General features: G+C 41.3%; 1 protein-coding gene across 5 annotated transcripts in view; it reads right to left on the bottom strand.

Moving 5' to 3' along the window:
* Nucleotides 1-1456: 1456 nt before the first annotated feature.
* The window catches only part of suco (SUN domain containing ossification factor), a 39198-nt gene continuing 15945 nt past the window's right edge, over nucleotides 1457-24709 (bottom strand). The window contains exons 2-23 of one of the 5 annotated variants that reach the window (XM_047801566.1): nucleotides 24104-24212; nucleotides 22136-22249; nucleotides 21441-21835; nucleotides 20090-20228; nucleotides 19260-19365; nucleotides 17081-17208; nucleotides 16823-16890; nucleotides 15155-15262; nucleotides 14265-14370; nucleotides 13356-13376; nucleotides 13022-13077; nucleotides 12123-12214; nucleotides 11953-12018; nucleotides 11553-11636; nucleotides 10607-10694; nucleotides 9201-10343; nucleotides 8750-8837; nucleotides 8374-8478; nucleotides 8099-8244; nucleotides 6963-7054; nucleotides 5796-5848; nucleotides 1457-4622 (exon numbers count right to left, since the gene is read on the bottom strand). In XM_047801566.1, the coding sequence (XP_047657522.1) occupies nucleotides 4119-4622; nucleotides 5796-5848; nucleotides 6963-7054; nucleotides 8099-8244; nucleotides 8374-8478; nucleotides 8750-8837; nucleotides 9201-10343; nucleotides 10607-10694; nucleotides 11553-11636; nucleotides 11953-12018; nucleotides 12123-12214; nucleotides 13022-13077; nucleotides 13356-13376; nucleotides 14265-14370; nucleotides 15155-15262; nucleotides 16823-16890; nucleotides 17081-17208; nucleotides 19260-19365; nucleotides 20090-20228; nucleotides 21441-21835; nucleotides 22136-22249; nucleotides 24104-24212 (3811 nt within the window). In that variant the 3' untranslated portion in view covers nucleotides 1457-4118. Of the gene's footprint in view, nucleotides 4623-5795; nucleotides 5852-6962; nucleotides 7055-8098; nucleotides 8245-8373; nucleotides 8479-8749; nucleotides 8838-9200; nucleotides 10344-10606; nucleotides 10695-11552; nucleotides 11637-11952; nucleotides 12019-12122; nucleotides 12215-13021; nucleotides 13078-13355; nucleotides 13377-14264; nucleotides 14371-15154; nucleotides 15263-16822; nucleotides 16891-17080; nucleotides 17209-19259; nucleotides 19366-19849; nucleotides 19966-20089; nucleotides 20229-21440; nucleotides 21836-22135; nucleotides 22250-24103; nucleotides 24213-24709 lie in introns of those variants that run through there. The other 4 variants (XM_027171253.2, XM_027171254.2, XM_047801567.1 and 1 more) reach the window with 4 other exon arrangements.

Raw genomic sequence — 24709 nt, 5'->3', positions numbered from 1 at the left:
TTCAAGTGGTGATTGATATTCACAGGTTACCGTTACACCACCTCTACAAGCCTGGACTGTTATACAAGGCAGGTTGAGTTCATGGATTTATGCTGTTACACCAAATTCTGTGCCTGCCATCTGAGCTTCAGCAGAAATTGAGATTTTGTTTGTTTTTCCAGTCTTCAACTGTCCGGTTTTAGGTAGTTTGTACTAACTGGCCTCAACTTTCTGTTCTTGGCTGGCAGAAGTCAGTGTATACAAGTCATTTATCACATATATGGTTATATAGGGCATATAACTTGCAGTGAAATAAAAATCAGGCTACTTTGAAAATACACCATGCATTTAAAATACATTCAAATTTAAATATAGTGTAAAAGAAGGAAAAGAAACAATGGATCCAAAAAAGGAGACTGTTTAAGGTAGCTGAAAGCTAAAATGAAACCATTTTCAAAGCTGCTCAGATCCTCATAACTGCCTATTTTATCTGCTTCCAACTTTGAAAAGTGACTGTTCACTTGCCAAATATCTCTCACCCAAGAAAGGTGCCACTGTAACAAGATGTGCTGAGTCGTGCATGACAATTATCGCTTAACACATACACACCAAAAAAAAATCACACAGTTTCACAAACTTTAATGAAATTAAGTGAGAAGGCTCTGGCACATATAAGCCATGCTCTGTGTGTGTGCGCATGTGTGTGTGTAAACTCGCATAGTAAATCCAGTCGTTTAGAGCAGACCTGGGTGGAGTTCTTCACTGATTCAGAAAACACTGCATTGTACACATACACATCTCAGAGACATCGCAGTATGTTTTATATTGATCTAAGTTTTGTAATATAAAACTTAGATCAATAATATTATTACATAATTTTATTTTTTTTGTAAGTTTTTCATATTTCCAAACACACTTCACAATATGCATGTATATACATTTTCTTACTTTCTATATAGTTCCTTTCCTTTGACAGATAATTCTATTGTATTCTAATTTTTGCATGAAAGTAAAAAAGCATCGCATTATATGTCTTCCTATGTATTTGACATAAAATACACATGTAAATATATAGTACCAAGTGCCATCTTCTCCACTGTCCTGTACCAGTTACAAATAGATCAATGAAACAAAGTCTGGCTTTGTCCATGGTGACGCTCCTGATACTTGAGAGGAGAATGCAGGCTAGACAAGTCCACCCTTCTGTTTCATAGGAAATCTGTGCTTATCCCTCAGTGCGGCAGGGACGGCTTGTACAGCTCAGGCTGAAATGTTGCAGCTCATCTGATAAAAATGCACAATCAGTATCTGTCCTTTTATCTTGTACTGAGTGAGTGCATCGAGATGAAGCTCACATGACAGACCAAAGGCCATGTTACATCATAACCGCGTTGTTTTATATGAACTCTACCTTTAAGGGTCTTTTTTCCAAGTGAGTCATATTCTCGAACTACAAGAGAAAACAGACGGACAGCAATGAAAGAAAAAAAAAGTCTTTATTTAGAAATTCACAGTTTCTATTGGCACTACATCACTGTAGTTACAATTACACCTGTTTCCAAAAAAAACAAACAAACAAAAAAAACAATACTGTGCATCTGACCCTCACAGATTATCTGGTGTAGAATTTGGCATCTTCTATCAGCCACTTAAATACACACGACCATGGCCACTAGAGGACACCAAGAAAAGTACGGGAAGAAGAAGCACTTTAAAGAAGAAGCTACTGTAAAGAAAAAAGGGCATGAGAAGTTCTCCAAAGTGCTGAGGGAGTGAGAGCCTGAGACACAAGGTTTGAGACTCTAATCACTGGGGTTATACAGTAAATGAATCTTCTTCCACACGGTTTAAAAAACTCATACACACTCGAAACAAATTACAAACAAGTACATTGTCATATACATTCAAAACAACAGAGAAATGAGAACGTGATTAAACTGAACATTAAAACAAACAAACAAACAAAAACAAAAAATCTCCCTCTGAATGTCTACTTGGTGACATCACATTAAGGTGGTGTGTTTTGAAAACCACCCAAACTTTTCCCTTTGTTATCTTTCAGACAAAGTTCACATTCCTTAAAGAGCACTGATGAAATGATCGAGTGGGGGGGGGGGGGGATCATTCAAACGACTGAGGGTTAAAGACAAAAACGTGAACTATATGGTTTAATGGCATAAAACTAGAGTGGGTTGATGAGTGGTCCAGTGAGCCAGTCACACCCCCACACACACACACACCCACACCCACACCCACACCCACACCCACACACCCACACAAAACATGAGAGGGAAGAGCGATGGACATACATAAAGAGAACATGACAGCACAAAAGAATGCCAATAAAGGTATGGCTTCACTAGCAGTGGCGTATTTAGGAATGAGAAAGAAACGAGTGTTTTCACAAATATAATAAACAAATGCAGATCAGAAATCAGCAGTTAGAGCAGTTTCCACACACACGCACACAAGATTCTTAAAATTGCAACCAATACAGTGAAGAACTCATCAGAACAGATCCATCAACACACACACAACGCAAAACGATTTGATTGACTTCCTTTTCATCCCTCCTCAGAATGAGCCATGTATTTTAACCAGTGTCTGACGTCTGGCTCATCAGATTAGAAAATAGCAAGAATTAGTGAGAGTGAAGGATGTGTGTGACTTTGATGTGTAATAGAAGGCATTTGGCTAGCGCTCAGACTCCAGCTTAGTCAGAATTACACATGGCAGAAAAGGAGAAAAGCACAAGCGTACCATTGCAGTACCGTTGCAGGTTTCACAGCTAGCTGCGTGTGTGTGTACTGTAATGGTTTTTAATAAATACTGAAGACACCCCATAGGGGCACCGGAAGGGTTAACATGTCCTCTGTTAACCCAGAACCTTACGTTCGGCCAGGCCCAAGCCAACACTGACATCATAAATAAATATATAAATAAAAGGGTACACACACTGGCCACTGTGCAGGGTGGTCAGGATGAACACTTTATATAGATTTATTTATTTCTTTGTTTGTACCTGTACATGTAACTGACCATTTGGACCGAGACTAGGAGTAAACTTGCCACGTTGTCATAAATCATTAAAGAATAGAAGTACATTGGAGGAAACAAACTGGAGTCTGGATGCAATAAAATGCCTGAATGAATGTGTCACATCTTTATATGAAAGTGTATAAAGTTCACAGAGTTCAGGCCCTGCCTGAACATGGTAAATTAACACACACACACAGAGACAGAGACAGAGAGAGAGTGAGAGAGAGGCAGACAGACAGGCAGGCAGATGAAGAAAGATTAAAAAGAATAAATGAAAGGATGATGTCTGGATCTGTTCTTCATCCAGTTCTGCTCACTGGGCTGGTGGATGTTAAAGTGCTACTGAGCCACATGCTACATGGTCCACACACACACACACACACACACACAGTTCCCACACACACACACACACAGACACACCGTTCCCACTACACAATGACTAGACACAACTGGAGTTACACACACAGAACAGCGAGCCTACAAGGGGGGAGTGTGCAAGTAAAACTAGACCTGTTTCCCGACAGCACAATAGAAAGTGTGAACACTAGAGAATGGAGCCAACACTGACTACTGAAAATCCGAGCGGGTGAAAAAGAAAAAATCGACTTCTGGCCTTCCACTGCTGTCCTGCTGGTCCACTTTTGCCTCGAGAAGAAAGAAAAAGAAAAAAAAAGAAGAGGACTTGGTCATACTTCTCCAAAGTTAGTACTTTTGTATCCCAAACCTTTTTTCTTTTTAAAAATAAAATAGAATTTCTCAACAAAAATGAAAGAAAACAAAATAAGGACCCTTCACCTTGTTCTGTTTTAGTTTGTTAACGGACAAATAAAGGCACATAAAAGAGGAGAGGATTACAGAAGGGAGGGATGAAGATATTTGAGAGATAAGGAGTTGTAGAGTCTGAATTTCTCTCTGTGCTTTAGGCGTATGTGGCGGAGTCTGGCTCGGTGAATAGTGTTCAGGGAAGGAAGGGAAAGAGTGAGTGAGAGAAGCAGTGAGAAGGGAAACAAAAACCACCACAACAACGTTCGCCTGCTTCACCTTTTTCTGTCTCTAAAGCTGCGTCACACAAGCGTGTGTGAGTGCTGAAGAAAAGGTTCTCAGACGTGACCGGTGACAGCCGTTACTCCAAACGTCCCCATGCCGAGTTCCTGTTTTCCCTTCATCAGCTGCTGAAGCGTTGGCATGACGCACGTTGCCACCGGAATTGGAGTGTGCAGTAATCCTGCCCCACAGCGCCCATGTGACTGCGGCGGCTGTTGCTGATCAGCCGTCTTAGACCGTCTGCGCTTAAAAGACCTCTTCTCTGTCTTGCTCTTGGTCATTGGGATCTGCCCATTACTTAGACCCACACGCTGCCCGTTAACGGAAGGGATGCTGGAGCTTGAGTCATCCGATGCTGTAGATGATGAGGAGGATGATGAAGATGAGGAAGAGGATGAGCCTTCAGAGCTGATCCCAGCCACGACCTCTATGGATGTAGACAGGGCAGGGTCACAGGTTGATGGCAGGAATTTAGGCACGCTCACATTTTCAGTTTCAGAGCTGCAGTTAGTAGCAGTCACAGTCACTTTCTCTCCTACTTTTACTCTGCAGCGCTTTTTCTGCAAGAGGATGACAGAGAAAAAGATTCCGTTATAGGCAGACAGAATATATATACACACACATATATATATATATATATATATACACATAAATAAAGTTTCTACAGCTGTAGAAAACCACCTTTATGATTGAAAGAAAAAAATAAAACAGCGTCAACTCCAAAATTATTGGCACCCTGCATAAAAATGAGCAACATTGAATGTTCAAGATAAATTGCAATACTTGAAGTTACAGTTTTATATTAAACCATCTACCTAAATATCTGTCAATCTTTCTTTTTCCTTTAATCTCATATACTACTTTAGAAGCTCACAATTCTTTCACAATGTTAAATCACAAGGACATGAGATTTTTGAAATCATCAAACAGGCTTTGCATCCATGTCATCATCCCTTCCTTAATTAAAAACAGTCCGTTTTTGTTTTCTTTTTGCCCCCGAATCCATTTTTTTTTAGCCACAACCTCGGACACCAGCACTTCCGATTTACTTTGCCAGACTGCAGGGCTGCTGTATTCTCTAAACCAGGTGATGTCATGTATGTATTTGAAGCTGAAGCACAAGTCACAGTTCAGTTTGATCATTTCAATGAGCAGACGTAGGTTTATACTACTGCCATTCTGTGCTGACGTACAACTTCAGCGTGTTTGAACGTTTTCAGGTAGATGTATTTTATCATTAATCTTAACCTCCAGCTTTGGCTGAAGCATCTGAAGCTGAAAAAAGACTCACTGATTAAATGTCATGTAAACACCAGCCATTTTAAAGGTTACCAGTAATTAAGGAGATGACTGTATATTTAAAAAATAAAGCATCAAAATTAAAGGTAAAGTAGAAGAGAAAAAAGTACTACTAAGTATAAGATCAGGTGCGCCTTGTGAGCACGCCGTGAGATAAATTTCAGTCAGGAGACTGAAGTGGTTTAATTGGACCAGCATGAAGAACTCTTGGGGCTGTGTTCCAAATGCCTCACTTGTCCTTATACAGCTAAAAAGCTTTCTATCCCATGTAAAAACGCTGATCGCTTGGTTACTTTTGTTGTGTCTATGTTTGTATGTCATGTATTTCATGTCTGTTTGGTTTTGTTTTCCTGAATCGAACGAGTGAGTCATTTCGAAACGCGGCCCCTCGAGTGCACAGCGGCCGACCACCGCAGGCAAAATGAACACTGTACCTTTTTCTCTGGAGAAAACCTTAGAGGTTCTACAATGTACAAGTCATCAGGACCTACTAAAGAGGGGAGAGAGGGGGGCAAGTTAAAGGAATGATATGGCAAGTATGAACATGTACCGGCATGACTTTACTTGCAAGTAGTAGAACTTACTGCATTAAAATAAATATATATTAAAATACACAACTTAAATAAACATTTCATCAGTTACTTTAAGATTTAGAGAGATCATATCTGAATTGTACTAATGTTTGTTTTTTTACTACTTGCAAATATTATAAAATGTGAGCCTGCACCGAGCACAAACCAAACAAAAGCATTCTCTGCAACTTTGGAGACAAAAGACCAAAGGTGCATCAGTAGACAGACGTGAGGCTACGTTTTAAATAGCAAACTTGTTCTGCAGCTCTATATTACAGCCAGTAAAGAAGGGAAGCCATGTTAAGCTTTTATGGAACAGCACAAAGCCACAGTCACATCATATCACATAATTTATATGATCGTTATTAGATGAATATTCTGAGATTTTTTTCTTCAGTGCCGACATGCCGTATTTTGTGAGAAGGCACACGGTGAGCGATGAGCATGGTGCAGCAGGACAGGCTAGGTGTACAGGACATAAACGGGTGGATGTGTCAGTACGAGCTGAGAGAGAGAGAGAGAGCGCGACAGAGAGAGCAACAGAGGCAGAGAGAGACACAGAGACAGAGGAAGAGAGAGAGACACACAGAGGAAGAGAGAGAGAGACAGAGGCAGAGAGAGAGATAGAAAGAGACAGAGGCAGAGAGAGAGAGATAGAAAGAGACAGAGGCAGAGAGAGAGAGACAGAGGCAGAGAGAGACACAGAGGCAGAGAGAGACACAGGGGCAGAGAAAGAGACACAGGGGCAGAGAAAGAGACACAGGGGCAGAGAAAGAGACACAGGGGCAGAGAAAGAGACACAGAGGCAGAGAAAGAGACACACACACAGAGGCAGAGAGAGAGACAGAGGCAGAGAGAGACAGAAGCAGAGAGAGACAGAGAGAGACAGAGGCAGAGAGAGAGAAAGGGTGACAGAGGCAGAGAGAGACACAGAGGCAGAGAGAGAGAGACAGAGGCAGAGACAGAGAGCAACAGAGGCAGAGACAGACAGAGAGAACTTGTGTTTGGGTTTTAAGAGAAAACTCTTACCATCTGAAGGGGGCAGCTGAAATGACTTGGACCGTATAAGAGGGCAGGAAACTTTCCGCCTCAAACTCATGTCATCATAAGAGGAGAAACACCTGCAAAGAGCAAGAGACAAAAGAAAGAGCATGTCACTGCTGGTTGATTCTCTTCAGCATACAAGTGAAGTAACCAGCACACTGTCGCTCGTCAGCAAGTCAAGTCAAGAAGCTTTTATTGTCATTTCGACCATATATAGCTGTTGCAGTACACAGTGAAATGAGATAAAGCTTCTCCAGGATCATGGTGCTACATAACACAAAGACAGGGCTAGGGACATGTAAGTAGTCTTAGCCACATAAAGTGCAACTGTGTAACCTGGTGCAAACAGTGCGGGACAAGACAAACAAGACAGTGCAGGGCAAAAAACAGTGCAGACATTAAGTTACAAGACAATACAAAAAGTACAAAGAAATGCAATACACAAAGGACAATAAACAGTAACAGAAACAGCGCCGGCCGACCGGTGTAAATACTGAATGTTCAAACAATATTTCGTGCAGTAACATTAGAATGAACACAGTTTCTTAGCAGCAGGTCCTTTGGATAATATATAGAGTTGTGCAAAAAACAGGAAATAAAACAGTGTGTGTGTTTTATGAGGGTCTGTGCAGTCCATACAGATGATGTGTGTGTATGTTGTGCTCAGTATAGTACAGTTCAGTTATTGAGAAGTCTGACGGCTTGTTGGAAGAAACTGTTACGCAGTCTGGTCGTGAGGGCCCGAATGCTTCGGTACCTTTTTCCACACGGCTGGAGGGTGAAGAGTGTGTGTGAGGGGTGTGTGGGGTCATCGACAATGCTGTTGGCTTTGCATGGTATAAAAACACTATTTTTAGGACACGCTGCACCTTAAGGGAGGCAGAATGGCTTTAAAAGCAAGTATTGCCAGGTTTAAGTAAATTGCCAGTAAATACTTTGTTTTCCTGTAGTTAGTCCAGAGGTTGAAAAACACTCAGAAAGGAGATGTTTGGATGTTCAGGATGAGTATGAACTCAATCCAGTGTGTCTGTGTCATTTGAAGAATCCCACGCGGTTAATAGTGTCCTGGTGTATGTGTGCAATCCTGATGCAAAGTTACGTGTGTGCATAAGTGTCTGTACCTCTTGGGACTGGGGTAGTGGTTGCTCACAGGGATGGTAGAGCTTCTGTTACCAGAGGAGCTGCAGCAGCACTGCATACACAAGAGCAGGCCCAGAGACAGACACAACACCAGAGACACCACCAAGTAGCTCTGCCTGTCCGACACCTGCAACACAGTTGTAACATCTAAACTAATAGATCCTGACGCACAGATTGGTCATAGACAGGGAAAGGTGTATAGATGTGTGTGTGTGTGTGTGTGTGTGTGTGTGTGTGTGTGTGTGTGTGTACACACCTCTCTCTGTAACTGACTCACAGTAACAGACAGGTTAAGCATAAGCTTGGTGATGTTCTCCAGCTGGCTCTGCAACATCTGGATGGCTTCTGTCTGTTTCTGATCCTGCATGTGCACACAAAGTGGTTACGATGTTGAACGTCTGATCAAAACGTTGTGAGTTCAGATCCCAGCACCACAAAGCTGCCACTGCTGGGCCCCTGAGCAAGGATCTTAACCCTTGACTGCTCATTATATGAGCTAAATACAAGTGATTCTGTATAAGGTCATCTGCCAAAATTCCACAAAATGTAAATCTAAACAAATTCATCAACTAATAAACACCTGCATGCCATTTTGAGATCCATGTGTACTGTAGATATAAAATCTTACTGACCTGCTCCTCGGCGATTCTGGAAGTGTTCTGCAGTTTGATGATGGTCTTATTGAATGCCCTCTGCATTTCTTCCATTTGCTTACGATACCTGAGTAACAGCAGGACAGACCACAAAAGAGCAGTGTGTAATATCAGTGTGTAATCTGGCTCATAATGATTTAGAACATTCACATGTACAAATGCTGTCCTGATTTTTTTTTTTATCTGAAATGAGCACTTATGTGCAGGTTGCAGGGTAAAGGGGTAAAAGGGAGTATCTAAAATAACTGGTGGGACGGCCATGTAAACAAAAACGTGTCCCAAACCCTGTAAATTCATGTGGAGGATTCATTAATCCAAACTGTAAGAGTATCCTGCTTATCATTCAGCACCCACACTCCCACCCACTTTGTGTGTGTTTGTGTGAGTGTGTGTTTGTGTGAGTGTGAGTGTGTGTGTGTGTGTGCGTTACCTCTGACTGAGCTCCTCCAAGTATCTGCTGCTGAGTGACATGTTCATCTCCAGGGCTTTGATCCTGTTGTTCAGCCTCATGAACACCGACTCTTTCTGGTTGGAGCCATGTACGTGGTTGCCATTGCCATAGCTCGGTTCGCTTGAGTTCTGCAGTTCGGCGTAGAAGTCTGTGGCTGTACGCTGTAGTGTGCTCTGCACCTCCTCCGTAGGCTCTTCCTGCTCACCTCGCTTCTCAGCATCCTGCTGGACATCCTCGATGCCTATTACAGAAGACTCTGCGCCGCCGGGCAATGGCAGTTCTGTGGGAGGTGGGATTTCTGTAGGCCGTACGTGTGTGGGAATGGAATGGACAGGCTGCTCTGTGGTGGGCAGTGGGACCTCGGTTGTCTCAGGAATGAGAGTTGAAGCAGTTGTGGTGAAGCTTAAGGGAGGGGTGGAGGTGAAGATGGAGACACCGTGAGACACGGTGCTAAAAATTTGAGTCTGCGTTTCAGGTATTTGTTCCACATAATGTGGTATCGGCTCTTGGGGCTCATCTGTGGGTAGAGAGTCAGGAATGCCCTCAGTGGGCGTGGCATTAAAGACAGAAGTCTCAGAGTAGCTGTGATAGGGAAGGGAAGAGGTGTGGCTTGGCTCTAATAAAACTGCGGGATCAACAATTGGAGCCAGAGTAACACGGGGCGAGTCAGTAAGCGCAGTCTCTTTACTTTGTGTCGGCTCAACTTCCAAAGGCTTCTCAATGGGCAACACGGGGGTTTGAGTTGGACTGGGATCTGGGAGTTGTGGTGTTGATCGTGTGTGTGCGCTGGCATGTGCATGGCGTTCTTCACGTAGCCGCTGCAGAGCCAGTGAGGCGGAACAGCAGAGGTGGAGGTGTTCATGGAGACTGGCTAGGCAGGACAAAGTAGAAAGCTGAGAGCAGTACAAGGCGCTTTCCCTGAGGCGTGCCTCCTCACGCCGCCTCTCCTCATCGCGCTCCTCCTCCAGCAGGGTCACTGTGGGTGGGGTCGGCTCTTCCTCTTCCTCTTCAATGAGGATGACGATGCGACTCTCCTCAGGAGAAGGCGTAGCGGGAGACTCAGGAATGGGAACGTCTGGGTCCGGCTTCCAAAGAGTGGAATCCAGATCTGTAGTGTGCAGGCTAGTGTAGAGTTTTTGTAGAGAAAACAACAATCGTCATGTTTAAATACGAATGCACACGGATACTAATGCAGATTACTTCCAGATTCTGGAAGTAACAAGATGATTCAAGAGGCTATGAAAAAATTAAACTATGCTGTCTAATCTTTTTACATCTCCACACAAACCACATGATCAATTCAAACATCTGACATGCCTTGTATCGATCAAGCATGATGTGTGCGTGTGTGTGTGTGTGTGCGTGTGTGCAAAAATAAAACATACATTTCTTGTTGCTGTGTGAGTGTTGGGGTTGGTGCGAGCACAGTTTCGGTGACTTCTGTCATGTTCTCGGTCCCTGATGATATATTACCTACATAGAAATACAGAGAAATAAACAAAGTGAACGCAGAACAGCAATATGTTATAATAAAGAGGGCGAAAGGGAAAAGCAACTGCCCGAGGCAGCAAGTTGAGATAGAGAGAAGAGAGAGTGCGCATACGTCAGAGACTTCCCCCCCAACCGAGTGTAAACCCCCACATCCTCCCACAACTCTCCCTCACACACAAAGGAACTCATTGTACATCAAGTAATGCAGCCTCCTGCGGCCAAAACCCACACACACACACACATACAGAATTTACCTTTAACAGGAAACACACAAACACATCTGGCTCCCAAACATAAAAAAGTAAATAAAACAATTTGCTCATTAAAATGACAGATATACAGCAGACAAACTGAGCAATGAGAGCTTTATATTACTAGATGACATGCTAATATCTCACTGGGCCAAGAAAAATATTCATATCCTAACATACACGATAAGTACAAAATGTTTCGCATATTTTAGTCTTTTGACTTCATCTTTAAAACAAACAAAAAAAGGTTACAAGCCACACAGCAAGCAAACACCCCTGTTTGCTCAGGGTCAGCTAATGGTAATGAGCAAAATGTACAAACCATGCTTGACCAGCTTTACTAAACTGTGCCAAGAAGAATTTATGAAGTAATCACTATGGGCAAAGTTTGTTTGTTCTGGACTTCCCTGGCTTAAATAGATGCCTCCTTGGAAAAGGGAAGAAGCTTTGCTTTTAAAACCACCAGCTCTAAACTGGAAATTGTGACATAGGTAGTATGGATTAAACCGACTACTAATCATTATTGCACATATGAACCTTAGTAGGAAAAGTGAGGTGTTCTAAATAAATAAATAAATAAATAAATAACCTTGGATCTGAGCTCCATCTTCAAGCTCTGACTTCCCACCCAGCACATTCGCAGCAATGTTGTTGACCATCGTAAGGATTGCGTCTGAAAAGAAAAACAAAAAATAACTACATCGTAAGAAGCTATACAAATCACTGTAGGATTGACTTCCTGACAAACGATGTAAAATACACCATGATACATAAATGTGTAGGGAAGTTACTGTCAACCTCTAACATGAGGGAATTTCCAGATCGCGTTCCCAGTTCCCATGAATTCAGAAATCTTGGTATTTAAATAAAGTGAAGAGGTAATAAAACCATTTTATTTCATTTCTTTACACTAACAACATGTTTTTTTTCTTTCTTTCAAAAAGCCCCAAAAGGTACCCAGTAATGACAGGAAGTGCTCGCATACATACTTGTTGCAGACCCCAGGAGGTTCTTTGATGCCTTGTCGTCAGAGGGAAGGTAACCTGGGGGGTAATCTATGAAATGAAGTTCTGGAGTTAAGAGAACACTTTCAATGCATTAGAGCTAATGATCACACACAGGATCTAATGTCTACATGTACACCGAAAAATCATCATACCATAATCCTCATCCAAGTACTCAACCCTCTCGGAGGGATACTGTGAGTCGGCAATCTCATCATACTCCTCTACCATACTGGTACCAAACACCCTGACAGCCAGAAAAAAGACATGATGAATTAGTTGTATTGGAAGATTTTAGGAAATGAAATCTAAGAGTAAAGGGCAGAGCGAACGAGAAGGAAGAATGGAAATGGTGTTGTGTACAATATCTCAAATAAACAAGCGAGCAATCACAATATAAAGCTTCAGACTGATAAACAGCTCATATCACCACCAGCAGGGGCTCAGACCTCAAATATTAGCACAAATTCCAAACTACTACCTAATCTAAAAGATATAGTTATCCTTATGTAAAGATTCCTAACTTCTGCTAATCATTTCACTTTTGTGAAAACACTTATTCAGATTATTTTAAAGTGAAGAAGTAAGGGGTTTTACAGATGAGGAAGGATTAGCATAAAACTGGGAATGTGCCCCCCCCCAAGAACTCCCTGTTAAAATTTTTCAGTTACCTAATGTAATTTCATTTTATTTGACCTAAATATAAGCCATAGTATCGGTTTAGCTCATGGTTTTGCTAACTGTCTAACTTCTCAGTCAGCATAATTCTCTCACAGCATGTGCCTTATAGAAAGCGGCATGTGTGTGTGTGTGTGTGTGTGTGTGTGTGTCTCTTGTTCGGCCATACGCGAGCCCCTTTACAGGCCTCTAGCACACGTTACTTACTGTACTCTGCCAAGGCAAATGTCAGACTTTTTTAGACTAGTACTAAAAGAAAGCCCTGAACCAGGAAAACAAAGCCTGCTTTATATGTGTACCTCCCAGACAACAACAGTGCAACATGAAGACTACTGCTGTGATCGATAGATCAGACAGACAGCGTGATCGATCTTACCTGATTAGACTAAGGGGGCAAAAATGTTCAGATCCGAAATGCGAGAGCAGCTCAACCTACACAGAGCAAAGAAGAAAAAAAACAAACCAAATGTCTTAGAAGGCACGAATCCACACAACGTGTACACATTTTCACTTCCCAAACCCAGCCGAAACCAGCCAGAGTATGTGCAAAGCATGTGTATTTCAAATTTGTTTAAAAGAAGAAAAAAATTAAAAATAAATAAAGTGTGTTTGCAAAAGTGCACCACTGCCATGCTTTACTCTACTCCGGCACTAACACCAGAGCTGATAGTATTGTGCATTAAAAACATCTAAGACAGGAGAATGCTAACCTTTATGTACTTGGTGAACATCTGATGCAAGGAAGGAAAGAGCAGAGAGCAAAAAAAAAAAAACAAGAAAAGAATCAGTAAAAGATACTGGATTCATGCCACAAGCAAGTTCTGTTTTTATTCATTTCAGGAAATGTTTGCCACGAGAATATCGGCTCCTCTCAGTACAGAGCTGTATAACTGCAGAAAAAGAGGAACATGCAGAAAGCGAGAGCAACACAGGTAGCACTGATACATTCACACCTAAACTGATAGACATTAGATTAAAGAGCAAATCAGAACATTAAGGCACAAGAATAAAAGTAAGCATGTCTGCAGAATAAAACATTATCCGCCCAACGTTAACTGGTTCTATAGAAGACAGAGAGAGAGACAGAGAGAAAGAGAGAGAGAGAGAGAGAGAGACACAGAGAGAAAGAGAGAGAAACAGATAATGATTGAATATGAATCACGATGGAAGATGAAATGCACAGCACCAAGCAAGTCATGTTTGCTCTGAGCTAAATAGAAGGAAATGTAAAAGGAAGAGAAAATGAAGCTCGGTATATGTGACGTTACGTAGTGCTTAATGTCACAAAGAAATCTCTGTACTGAACAAAAAGGTGTGTTGTGTCATTTTTAACATCTCAGCGCCTGATAAATCAGAGTTTCTGACTGTATTCCAACTAAAAAGAAGCAGGATTATCATCTGCAGCATCTCTGAAGTCATTTGGGACACAGCACTGCCTTGTTGTTTGTCCACAGTACACCACAGTTCGCAGCACCCTGTGTCCTATTATGCCAGGTCTATCGGTGTATCAGATATCACTTCTAAAATAATACCGAGCTACTGATACATGATACCTCGATCAGCAGTGAGAGTACCAGGGGAAAGTCCCAGTGAACCCAGTGCAAAACTCTCCGTCTTACCTTAACATATTTGGCGTACAGCTGTTCATCCAAGGGAAAGCTCTGCACCGTGCGCTCGTCACGTGCATGAAAGGTGCCAAGCTTGATCCACTTATTGGTCGGGTATCTGTTCGGGAACAGAGAGACATTTTTATGAAGGGTGAGTTATTTAATCACAGTGAGCTAGTAAGCCTCGACTTCACACTTCAATTTGAGGTGAACGAACTATTTACAGTGTAATACTTTGGTGTCACTTTTAAAATATATCCGTATTAATATTTTCATTTTATTGATCTGAAAAGAGAAAAGTGTTTAGTTATAATTTAAAGAGACTTCAGAATCCCGTAAGACGAGCAGGAGGTAGCATAGTGTGTTTGGACGATGCATAATTTGAGTAATTTTTTGGGAGGCTTTTTAAAACAGACCTGGCAACCCTGATTACAAAATAAAGAGACAAAGAACAGCAATGACGGCAGTAAAAAGGGCTGACTACAGTGGACCCAAATGTCAACCAGATAGTCTGCGAATTGAATTTAGTAACCATTAGATATTTGGACTAATCACTGACAGACAAATGGTGTAGTGTTTGGTCAGGATTTCGGTTTGGAAACTGGCACACAGCACAGTGTACAAGCTTAAAGCACCTCTTTCCGGCTCTTTTCACATCAAAATGTCTTTCAGTTGAAGTGCATGAACAGATTAAGAGCGACGCTGTGGTATTTAGTCTGACTCAAATCCTGGCATCTACTTCCACGATGGAGGCATGAAAGCAATCACACTTCGGCACTGAGCAAAGCAATCAGTCTAAGAATATGGGAGTAGTGAGCTCATGCCACCAGATATTAGACGAGGAGTGGGGGGTGAAAAAGACAATTCAGAAGACACAACCAGTAGTGATAAGTGTGGGTTACCTGTCACTGATTGACACCAGGAAATCTTTTGGCGTGGAGGAGAAGAGTTCAAAATTCGCAATGTCCAACTGTTTCACTTGGATCGGCTCACAGAGCTCAATAACAAACCTGAAAGCAGGAACACACCAAATGTCAAGAGCTAAAGAGCTGAACTGCACGAGTGTTACCTGAACTATCGAGTGGTTTATGCTAAGTATTATGGAATAAAAACACTGTCAATAATAATCGTACATAATTCAAAGCATTTGTGTGTAAATTTTAATTTTGTGGAGTTGGATTTTGCGTGTTTGTTCAAATACAACTCCAAAATGTACGACTATGACAGTTTACACACACAACGCTTGTTTTCACAACACCTCTTTTTCACACACGAAAACGATCTGCGAAACAACTGTCAAAAATACGTCATCACGTTCACAGGCATTACTATCCGAGGGAAGATGAATCGATTCCACGAAGTGCGCATGCGCCCCGCCCTCATTTAAACCACTGACGCCGAAATGGCGGATCAGCAGCCAAGCGCTCACTCATCATCTCAGGTAAGTTGGTTTTTCCTTGTTGTATTTGAACAAACACACAAAATCTCGTATCTGTTAACTGTCGTGGCCGTAGATTTTGGGATCCAACTCCGCAAAATTAAAATTTACACACAAATGCTTTGAATTACGTACGATTATTATTGACAGTGTTTTTATTCCATAAGTATTTAATATTTGAATGTTATCAGGGATCTCGACTCTACCTCTGGAAGTCGCGAGGAGTTTATACAGAATGATGTGGAAAAAAACAAAAATGTCCAGAGACTGACAGCTCTGAGGTCAGACATGCCATGAGAGAGGTTAGAGGACAACAGGCAGCCTGGAAGGCTGAGGCAACTGCTCAACCACTCTCTTAGGCCATCCGACTCGAGGTCTGATATATTTTACACTCCGTGATGCTTTACTGTTCACCACGGCTGAAATATACAGGGCTACTGAAGTTACTAGGACCTTCCTGTCAGCCCCATCTAATCTGGCCATTCTCCTTTGATATGGACGTTTAATTAGAACTTCCAGTCTGTAGAATATGTATATTTTTCCCACCGTTCTGTGTACTCTAATACTCTAAATGTCTCTTCGGTTAGGAGTTTCTTTCCGTTTATGTGTCTGAAGAATAAAGTATATGATGTGTGTTTTACGATAACTAGGAATTCTGCACAAAATGCTACTGAAAGCACAAGAAACATTTAAATCAATCAGTCAGTCAATCAATGTATAACCTCATGGCTAAATATATACACTTATTTGTTTAAAATTTTGGGATTAGGTCAGTGTTTTTGGGCATAAAATTAAAGTGACATTGATATGCTTTTGGCAGATTTGTCAACCCTATAGACTACAGGCAATACAAAGTCAGTGAAGACACATTAGTGATGCATGGAAAGGCAAGGCGTGAACGACTATCCACCCTGTGATACATCACAGGAAACAAATTTCATGAATATAGGCAGCATTTTTCAGGTTTGAGCAGAGACATGTATTTTTAATGTGATATTTCAGATTGGCTTTAAAGACCAGGAGAGATCAAATCACAAATCTCTTTAGATCGTCAAAACGAGATAAAACCCAATCTCATGCCTCCGCTCTAAAGCTGCACAAGTCCGCCTCCTCTCTCAGTGGTTTGACTCACCAGATCTTATTACTGCATGGGTTGAGCATGTACAGATCCATATTCTCCATTAGAATAGCAGAGGTGCTCTGGAGATACAGAAAAAAAAACCACTCACACACCAGAGCACGGTGCATTATCCGTAGCTATACACGATTACACATAATTACATTGAAATAATTCCATTAGAGCCATGAATATGTCGTTATACACTCAACCCACTTTCCGGCAAGAGCTAGTATCACATTAAAATGCGTGTTTACCCTAAGTGTGTGTTACCTTGGCTTCGTTGTTGGCTGCGAGGATTTTGGCCCCGCACTCCACAGAAGCGTAATTATTCTTAAAGTTCTTCTGGATCTTTTTCACTGGATGGGGGCTGCCGTTGGATGAGGTGTGCAAAGACTGACCTGGAGCAAGAATAATTGGATTTAAACCTATATACTGAGAAGTCACCCAATCACATGTAAAAACTTGGATTTTTATGTGAACTTGGTTTATGCTCCCTTCAACGTGCAATAAAGTGTCGCTCAGTTCAGTAACGTGTAAAAGTTTTTACCACGTGATACCCGGATAGGACACAAGGCTCAGAAAAGTGACAGCTTGAAGATAATCTGTGGTGTCTGCAGGTGACCCAGTCAAACCCGAACCTGCCTTCTGCAGGACAACTTCTCAATGAATGCATGTAAGGTAGATTGCATATATAGTCATTAGCGCTGCCTGATGATAACCTACTTTTGCAGTGTGTGCATGCAGTGTCATCGCTTATCAGTAGCTCAAATAACAGCCTTGTCCTGCTTGTGTTCTGTTTGTCTCAGAATGTTCCAGGTCAGCAATTTGTGCTTAAGGAAGAACAAGCCGTTGGAACATAAACTACAAACTTCTGTTATTTTATATGCAATGCAGGAAGACTGATTCTTTAAAATGACTGATAATTCAGCTCTTAAAGTCTTAGACTAGATTAGTAGTAAATGAGCAGTAAAGACATTTCTAACAGGAAATGTGTATCTGCTTGAGTGAATTGGACAAGTCTATTAAAGGTGGCTCTGAGTGTGTGACCATGTGCATGAGGTCATGCTCATTTACTGCACTCTGCATGCTCCACTTCCTAAAACAGCTCCTAAAGCCACAAAATAAACAAAAGGAAGGAGAATACAAATAAGCAGTTTTAACAAAGTTATAAAGTATTTAAGTAGAACAAAACAGTGCTGTGGCCTAGATACAGCTGCCTTCCCAAAAGCCTTCAATGCACCTTTAGCACTTCCTAAAGTTCCCAAAAGACTTCATTTGTGTTGAGATGACTATGAAGGTCACATTACTCCCATGAGGACAGCCATGTGTCATACTGAATGATAAAAGTAATCACTCAGTATAACGTTTCATTGATTTACAGTGACGTTTCCCTTTAAGTGGCCAAGCACAATGTCTCCACAGTGTAACAAACAGGTAAAAATCAATACAAGAGGTTATGTACGATTCATCGGGGCCATTCCCTTGGTATACACCTAGATTTAAGAAAATGGTGAAAGAAGACCTCACTGATTCTGCCTCATCTGTGTGCCTCTTACTTACATTTACAGCATTTGGCAGACACCCTTAATCAGAGCGACTTGCATTTTTCTCATGCAACTGATGGTTAAGGGCCTTACACAAGGGCCCAGCAGTGGCAGATTAGTGGTCCTGGGACTCAAACTCACAACCTTCCATTCTGTAGCATAATACCCTAACCTCTGAGCTACCACATTCCTGTTCAATACTTTTGCACCACTGAACTTGGACATGTGTCTCCATCTTTATTATGCTGTGACAATGCACTGTAACCCTACTATAATATCCCTCTTTATGTAGTTGTTGATGGAGTTCCGACTCACATCCTGCAGTGACATTCTCAGTCACCAGAACAGCTGCTCTTCTGTTTTTATTTTTAGCACATCACACTACAGCAGCTCTGTTTAGTGATGTTTATTAAATGATAATTAAAACCGAGCACGTTGAGTAGTATTTGTGTTGTGAAAGCCCTAACGTGCAGTAATAAAGCATCTTTCACATGTATGTACTCTATATAGCCAAACGTTTGTACAAACCTGACCATCACACACACACACACACACACACACACACACACACACACACACACACACACACACACACACACACACACACACACACACACACACACACACACACACACACACACACACACACACACACACACACACACACACACACGTGCTTTTGAACATCCCTCAGTAACCTCCACTCTTCTGGAAAGGCTTTCCATGAGATCAGCATTAGGGAAGGGAAATTGTGTGTGTGCTTACAGCTCTGTGCAACAGTTTGGGGAAGATCTACGCATGATTTTGATGGTCAGGTGTCCACATCATTTTGGCTTTATAGTTTATGCGGGAGTATACATGCGTCCGTGTGTCCGTGCATGTGTGTGGGTTAAATATTCTCTTACTCTTCTTCTCCTCCACCTCCATCACTTTCTTCTTCCACTCATCAAATGTAGGGATGTCCTCTTTACCAGGGACAGGGGGGTCAGTCCCTCCTTCGGGTTCAGCCACCTTCACACAGGACAAGACAACATTGAAGCTGCGGTTTAACTTATACAATGCTATAATGAAAAGCAGGAGAAGCTTATGTACTGATGAGGCGGTGAAATTTCAGGAGGTTTACAGCTCCTGTTTCTGCATGGCTAAGCCTCGTAGATTAATTTGTACTGAGGCTCCATGCCCAGGCAAGAGAGAGTGAAAGTCTTACATAACTGCGTTATGAAGGGGTACTAAGAGTTTCCAGTCTGAAGAATGTAACCCATCAAAACACAGTATAAATAGAAACTCACAATGGCACTTACATGACTGGATTAACGAAATAGACCGTTAAGCTGGTCTGGGTAGAGAAGAGCTCTGATGCATTTATGAATGAAGGGACACTTTAAACACATTTTTTTGGACAGTTAGCCAAGTTCTACTCAAATCCTGGAAGCCTCTGTAAACAAGAGCAGCCTATCAGCAAAAAAACACATTAAGTTCACAGAAGCCTGTTTACCATGCAGTGTTTGTCCTCCAGGGGAAATTTAGGATGTTTGTCAGTGAAATTTCACACTGCTGCAGACAAATCGCTTTAACACATCTCAGGGTAATTCAAGTAGTCTTCCGGTCACTATTTAAAATCTTCACTACTGATTTAGAAAAGCACATAGGGGGAAAAATGACTACTAAAATACTATTCTTGTTCATTAATGGAATCCTCTGTCATTTATATGATGATTTTGTCATGTGCATTTACCACTTCCTGGTCCTCTGGGGGTTGTGAGGCATTGACTGTGTGCTCCGTCTCTGTGAGGTCTGGCTCAGCCGAATCCAGAGAGGCAGTCACTTCAGTATTGGTCCCTAGATCCTGATTCTCCACTGATTCCAACAATACACTGGAAGTGAAGAGAGACGGACAAATAAAGTTAGTAAAAATGCCTAATTAAATTAACACCGAAGTGTCAAAACAAGGTTTCAAAAAATGTCAACAGAGCAAAGTATCAGCATCACCAAAAACATTTGAGTAAAAAGAAAAAGATAAAAATAAGAATGATGGACGATTGGCTTCTGGTGCTTTAGTTCTCTCATTATCCAGCTGTAACCAAAACACCCTGATTGTTATGAGCAGTTATAAGCTGCGTAGCTCTGCGTGGCCCTCTCCAGCCAGCTCCTTGTCTCTGGCTCCACTCTCAGCTGAGGAGTACTGAGCACCTGCCAGCTACCCAGCTTATAACTGCTCATAACCACCAGGGTATCATCTCACACTGACTGCCACTAGGGTTCTTTAGTGGTGAACCATCACTGGCAACCTCTAGTGCATTGAGGGGAAAAATCATATGCCATTTACCAAGGATGGAGAGGTGGAAAGATAAGAGGTAGAGGAGTGAAAAAAGGGGATATATCCAGGGTCCAGGATGGGTTCAGCTCACAATGGGCACAGACATCCTGAAATTTTTGCCTTGATCCATTCACTTTCCCTGATGCAGACCCACTAATTGATTAAGCCAGCTGAAGAATGCAAATTCTTTCTTCTGCTACTACAATAGCAAATTAGAGCAAGCATTTCCAATCCTGAGGTGCAGAGAGGTCCATAAGAATCAAAGTCCATTCACAGATAATTTCTTTTTTTTTTTTTTTTTTTTAAAGTTTGTGTGTGGAACTTTGTGTGCTGCCATTTTGGCCAGGACTCCCTGATAAAAGAGATTTTTTTTTATCTCAATGGGATTATTCCTGGTTAAATAAAGGATAATTAAAATAAAACAAACAAACAAACAAACAAACAAATAAATAAATAAAAAGCTCCAGCCATTATGAAAGCCAGGTACAACGGCAAAACCAATGCTCAATATTGATGATTTGGGTAAAGTGATGAAGAAATAAAGAAATAAAAAGTACAGCTGAGTATCTGTAGTATTGTTTTTTTTTTTGATGTGTGGATTTCAAATCTAAGGATTTCATAAACACAACTGGAAAATGACCTTTATCTGTAAGATAACAATAATATAGAAATTACTGCAGGAAATGGCAACCGAATTTTACTTAAAATGACATGTTAAGTATTTCCTGTCCCCATCTGTTCTTCTGTTACAGCAGCTGGCAGTACTCACCTGGAGGAGCTTTCTAGGGAGGAGTGTGAGGTAGGTGACGCTGGTTCTGGTGCATTCCCAGAGTCAGCGCTGACGTCCGCATTAGTGTTTGGGTCTAGGTGGAGATCTGTGGATGGTTCAGCAGGAGGAGGAGGAGGAGGAGGAGAATCAGCAGCAGCAGCAGCAACGTGGTCTGGAGAGGGTGTGGCTTTAGGGAGCTCAGATTCCACCTGATGAGATGAAAGTGATGATGGTGGTGGTATCGATAACTGAGATGGTGACTGAGACGGTGACGACGGCGGCGGGGGTTGCGTTTCAACGGGGTCTTGCTGGTCAGAGTTGGGGTGTGCCTCTGACTGCTGTGTATCTGGCACAATGTGAACCGTTTCCACCACCTGCTCTATTATATTCACAGCCTTGAAGGAACAAAAACATATAAGCTGCGTCTATCAAAACCTCAGTGTTGTGGCTAACGCTAAACATCTAAAACTCTAAATTATACCAGCATATAACAACTTCTTACTACATGGCATTTCAAATAACCAGGAGGTTACAAACATTCAGGGATAAAGCATTCCTGAAGTAACAAAAAGCAACTAAATCATAACAAATGAGCATCCGGTCACCAAGTATTATAAGGAGCTTATCTATACAAGCTGTGCTGATGAATAAATGAATAAAACTGTTGGACATAAGGATGATTTTATTTCGGGCACCTTTTCAGGTTTGTGTTCTTCTTCTTCATCTTTTATGAGCTGCTCCTCTAGTGCAGTCCTCTCGGTCTCCAAACCCACACTGTATGATAACTGTGATTCCCATTCCTCCACAACCTGGTGGGATGATAAATATCATGTCAATAGCAAAATATATATATATAAAACTATATATACTTACATATATTTATGCAAGTACTCTTTACAACTGTGATGAGCAGAAAAGCATCTCGTTTGTACAGAATGCACAGCACATTACACCATATCATCCTCATTACAGTGTTAATACACATGCAAACATCTCTCCCAAGTGCATAGACGTCACAAAAGCCAGAACAGAAGAGACTTCTGAAAACACCTTAAGTACCTTCTGGTTACTTAAGCACATCCTATAAATCTAAGCAGAATAAATTGCTTTGTTCGGCCACGTTTGTTCAAGGAGGCAAAAGAAATAAAAAGCAGAAAGGCAAACAGCGGCCACGTAGACTTCGTTTAGCCTACAAACATGCCATACGACCTCGGGCTACAAACTGATGCTCCTACTAGTTGGCAGCTGTCTAGTGATTAGTGGGTGCAAACTGGGATGTGGAGGAAACAGGATTAAGAAATGTTTGGTTGTTTTTTTTTGTATGTTTAAAAGCTTAGAGGTCAGCCCTTACATAAACCAAAACAAACCAGATGTGACATAAGATTCATCACAAACCAGACACTCAGATAAAAACACTCATGACAATCCCACTGAACACAGCAAACAGAGTCAGACACATGGCAAAATGATTACGTGCCACACTCGACTGATGAAGCTCCACCAAACCCAGAAACAAGGAAACAACCTCCACCAGTAGGCAAGAAGATTCAAATTAAAAACGGATGGAGGGAAAACAAAAAGGAAATTAAAATTGCTCTCAAGCCAGTCAGTGAAGCAGGTTTTACTCTCAACTGGAAATGGAAAAAATGTCAGTACTCACGCTAAAAAATGGACACGTTTGCTTATTATAAAGGGTTTTACTGACCAACCTGGTTATTGTAAAGGGTTTTACTGACCAACCTGGTTATTGTAAAGGGTTTTACTGACCAAAATGGTTATTGTAAAGGGTTTTACTGACCAAATTGTTTAATGTAAAGGTCTTTCAATGAATATCGAGATTTTCTTAAAAACTCATACAGCAGCTCAAAGACAGACATTGTATTCACAAAATATATTTTAAATACCGATAAATACTAATCCTGCATACTCGTAAGAAGTAATAAAGATTCCTTAATGGGAATTTCTCCCTAAAACCTATTCACTTCATAGCTGGGAGGAATTGTACAGCAACTCAGAATGAATGAATGAATTTGAAGTGGCATTGCTACAATAAATGTTAGAGGTGGCATTTCCTGTTTGATGTTAAACATCACTTAAGTATATTTGCAGTTCATCTTCACTGCATAAGTGCAATTATCATGTATCCATGTAGCATAGATGATGGCCTCTTTGCAGGTGAGGTGACTGCATCCAAAACTCCAAAATCATAAAATACTACTTCTACTGCAGATATTTACAGACAACAAACATTTAAAAAATAGATAAGTGGTGCAGTGAATTTATCTGTCAGTCAGCAGCAGTATAGGAGTGTTGGTGTTTGGTCTTAATGATTTAGGACTCCTGAGTTTTAATGGGCTTTTAGTGCTTAAATGCTTTGTGAAGTTCTCTTAGTCTTTATTTTATTTTTTGGATTAACAAACATTTTCTAATAGTGTCTCCTAAACTGATGAGCTGTAATAATAATAATAATAATAATAATAACAACAACAACAACAGGACTGTTCATCTTTGCACATTTTTTTACCAGATTTGGTAACTTATCTGGGTTACATAAAAATCAGTCATGCAGCAGTGGCTCAGTGTTTACTGAACCTTGAATTTTCCAGTCTCTAGCAGAGAGCTGTAGTATTTGCATTTGTGTGCAGTTTGGTTGAAGCTGTTACCTTGTCATCAGCCCCGTTCTCATGTGTCGTGTGCGGGTTACTATCCCGTGCAGAGAGTTCTGGGAGTGAAGACGACTGTTCTGAACATCGGACATGACGACTGGGAGACCTGTAACACACAGTCATAAACGTTAGACTCAGTAAGCAGGTAAACACCTTCAAAAATACAAAAAACACAAAGGAAGGCATTGTTGTTTTTGCCCGAAGAAATTCAATTGTCTGCTCAAAGCTACAGATCTTTAACAGCCCATACATTTTGAGATGTCCACACCCGATACCTTCACCACGGAACCGTGCCATTATATTCGCAGGTTAACAGGTTAAGCTTAAGTCAACAGCCATTTCATGAGCTCGGCTCCTTTGTGAAGAAAGATTTTAATGCAGCAATGTAGAATGTGAAAGTTATTGTTAAGAGAGTCTCCTGAGTGATGATGGCACAAGAGTCAACTTTTTTTTTACGTGTATAAATAAACACAAAAATAATAAATTGGGAAAATCCTGACTTTAGGTTGAAAGCTTGTTAGTATTTGGATGTGTTTTCTGTCATTCATATTATAGGGTCTATACTACAAATCATGGGGTGGAGCTTTGCGATTGGGAATGAGC

The sequence above is a fragment of the Tachysurus fulvidraco genome, chromosome 16 (assembly GCF_022655615.1).
Source record: "Tachysurus fulvidraco isolate hzauxx_2018 chromosome 16, HZAU_PFXX_2.0, whole genome shotgun sequence".
Classification (NCBI taxonomy): Eukaryota; Metazoa; Chordata; class Actinopteri; order Siluriformes; family Bagridae; genus Tachysurus; species Tachysurus fulvidraco.
Note: the sequence above shows the minus strand (reverse complement) of the source record. Positions and strands in the feature narration are given on the sequence as shown.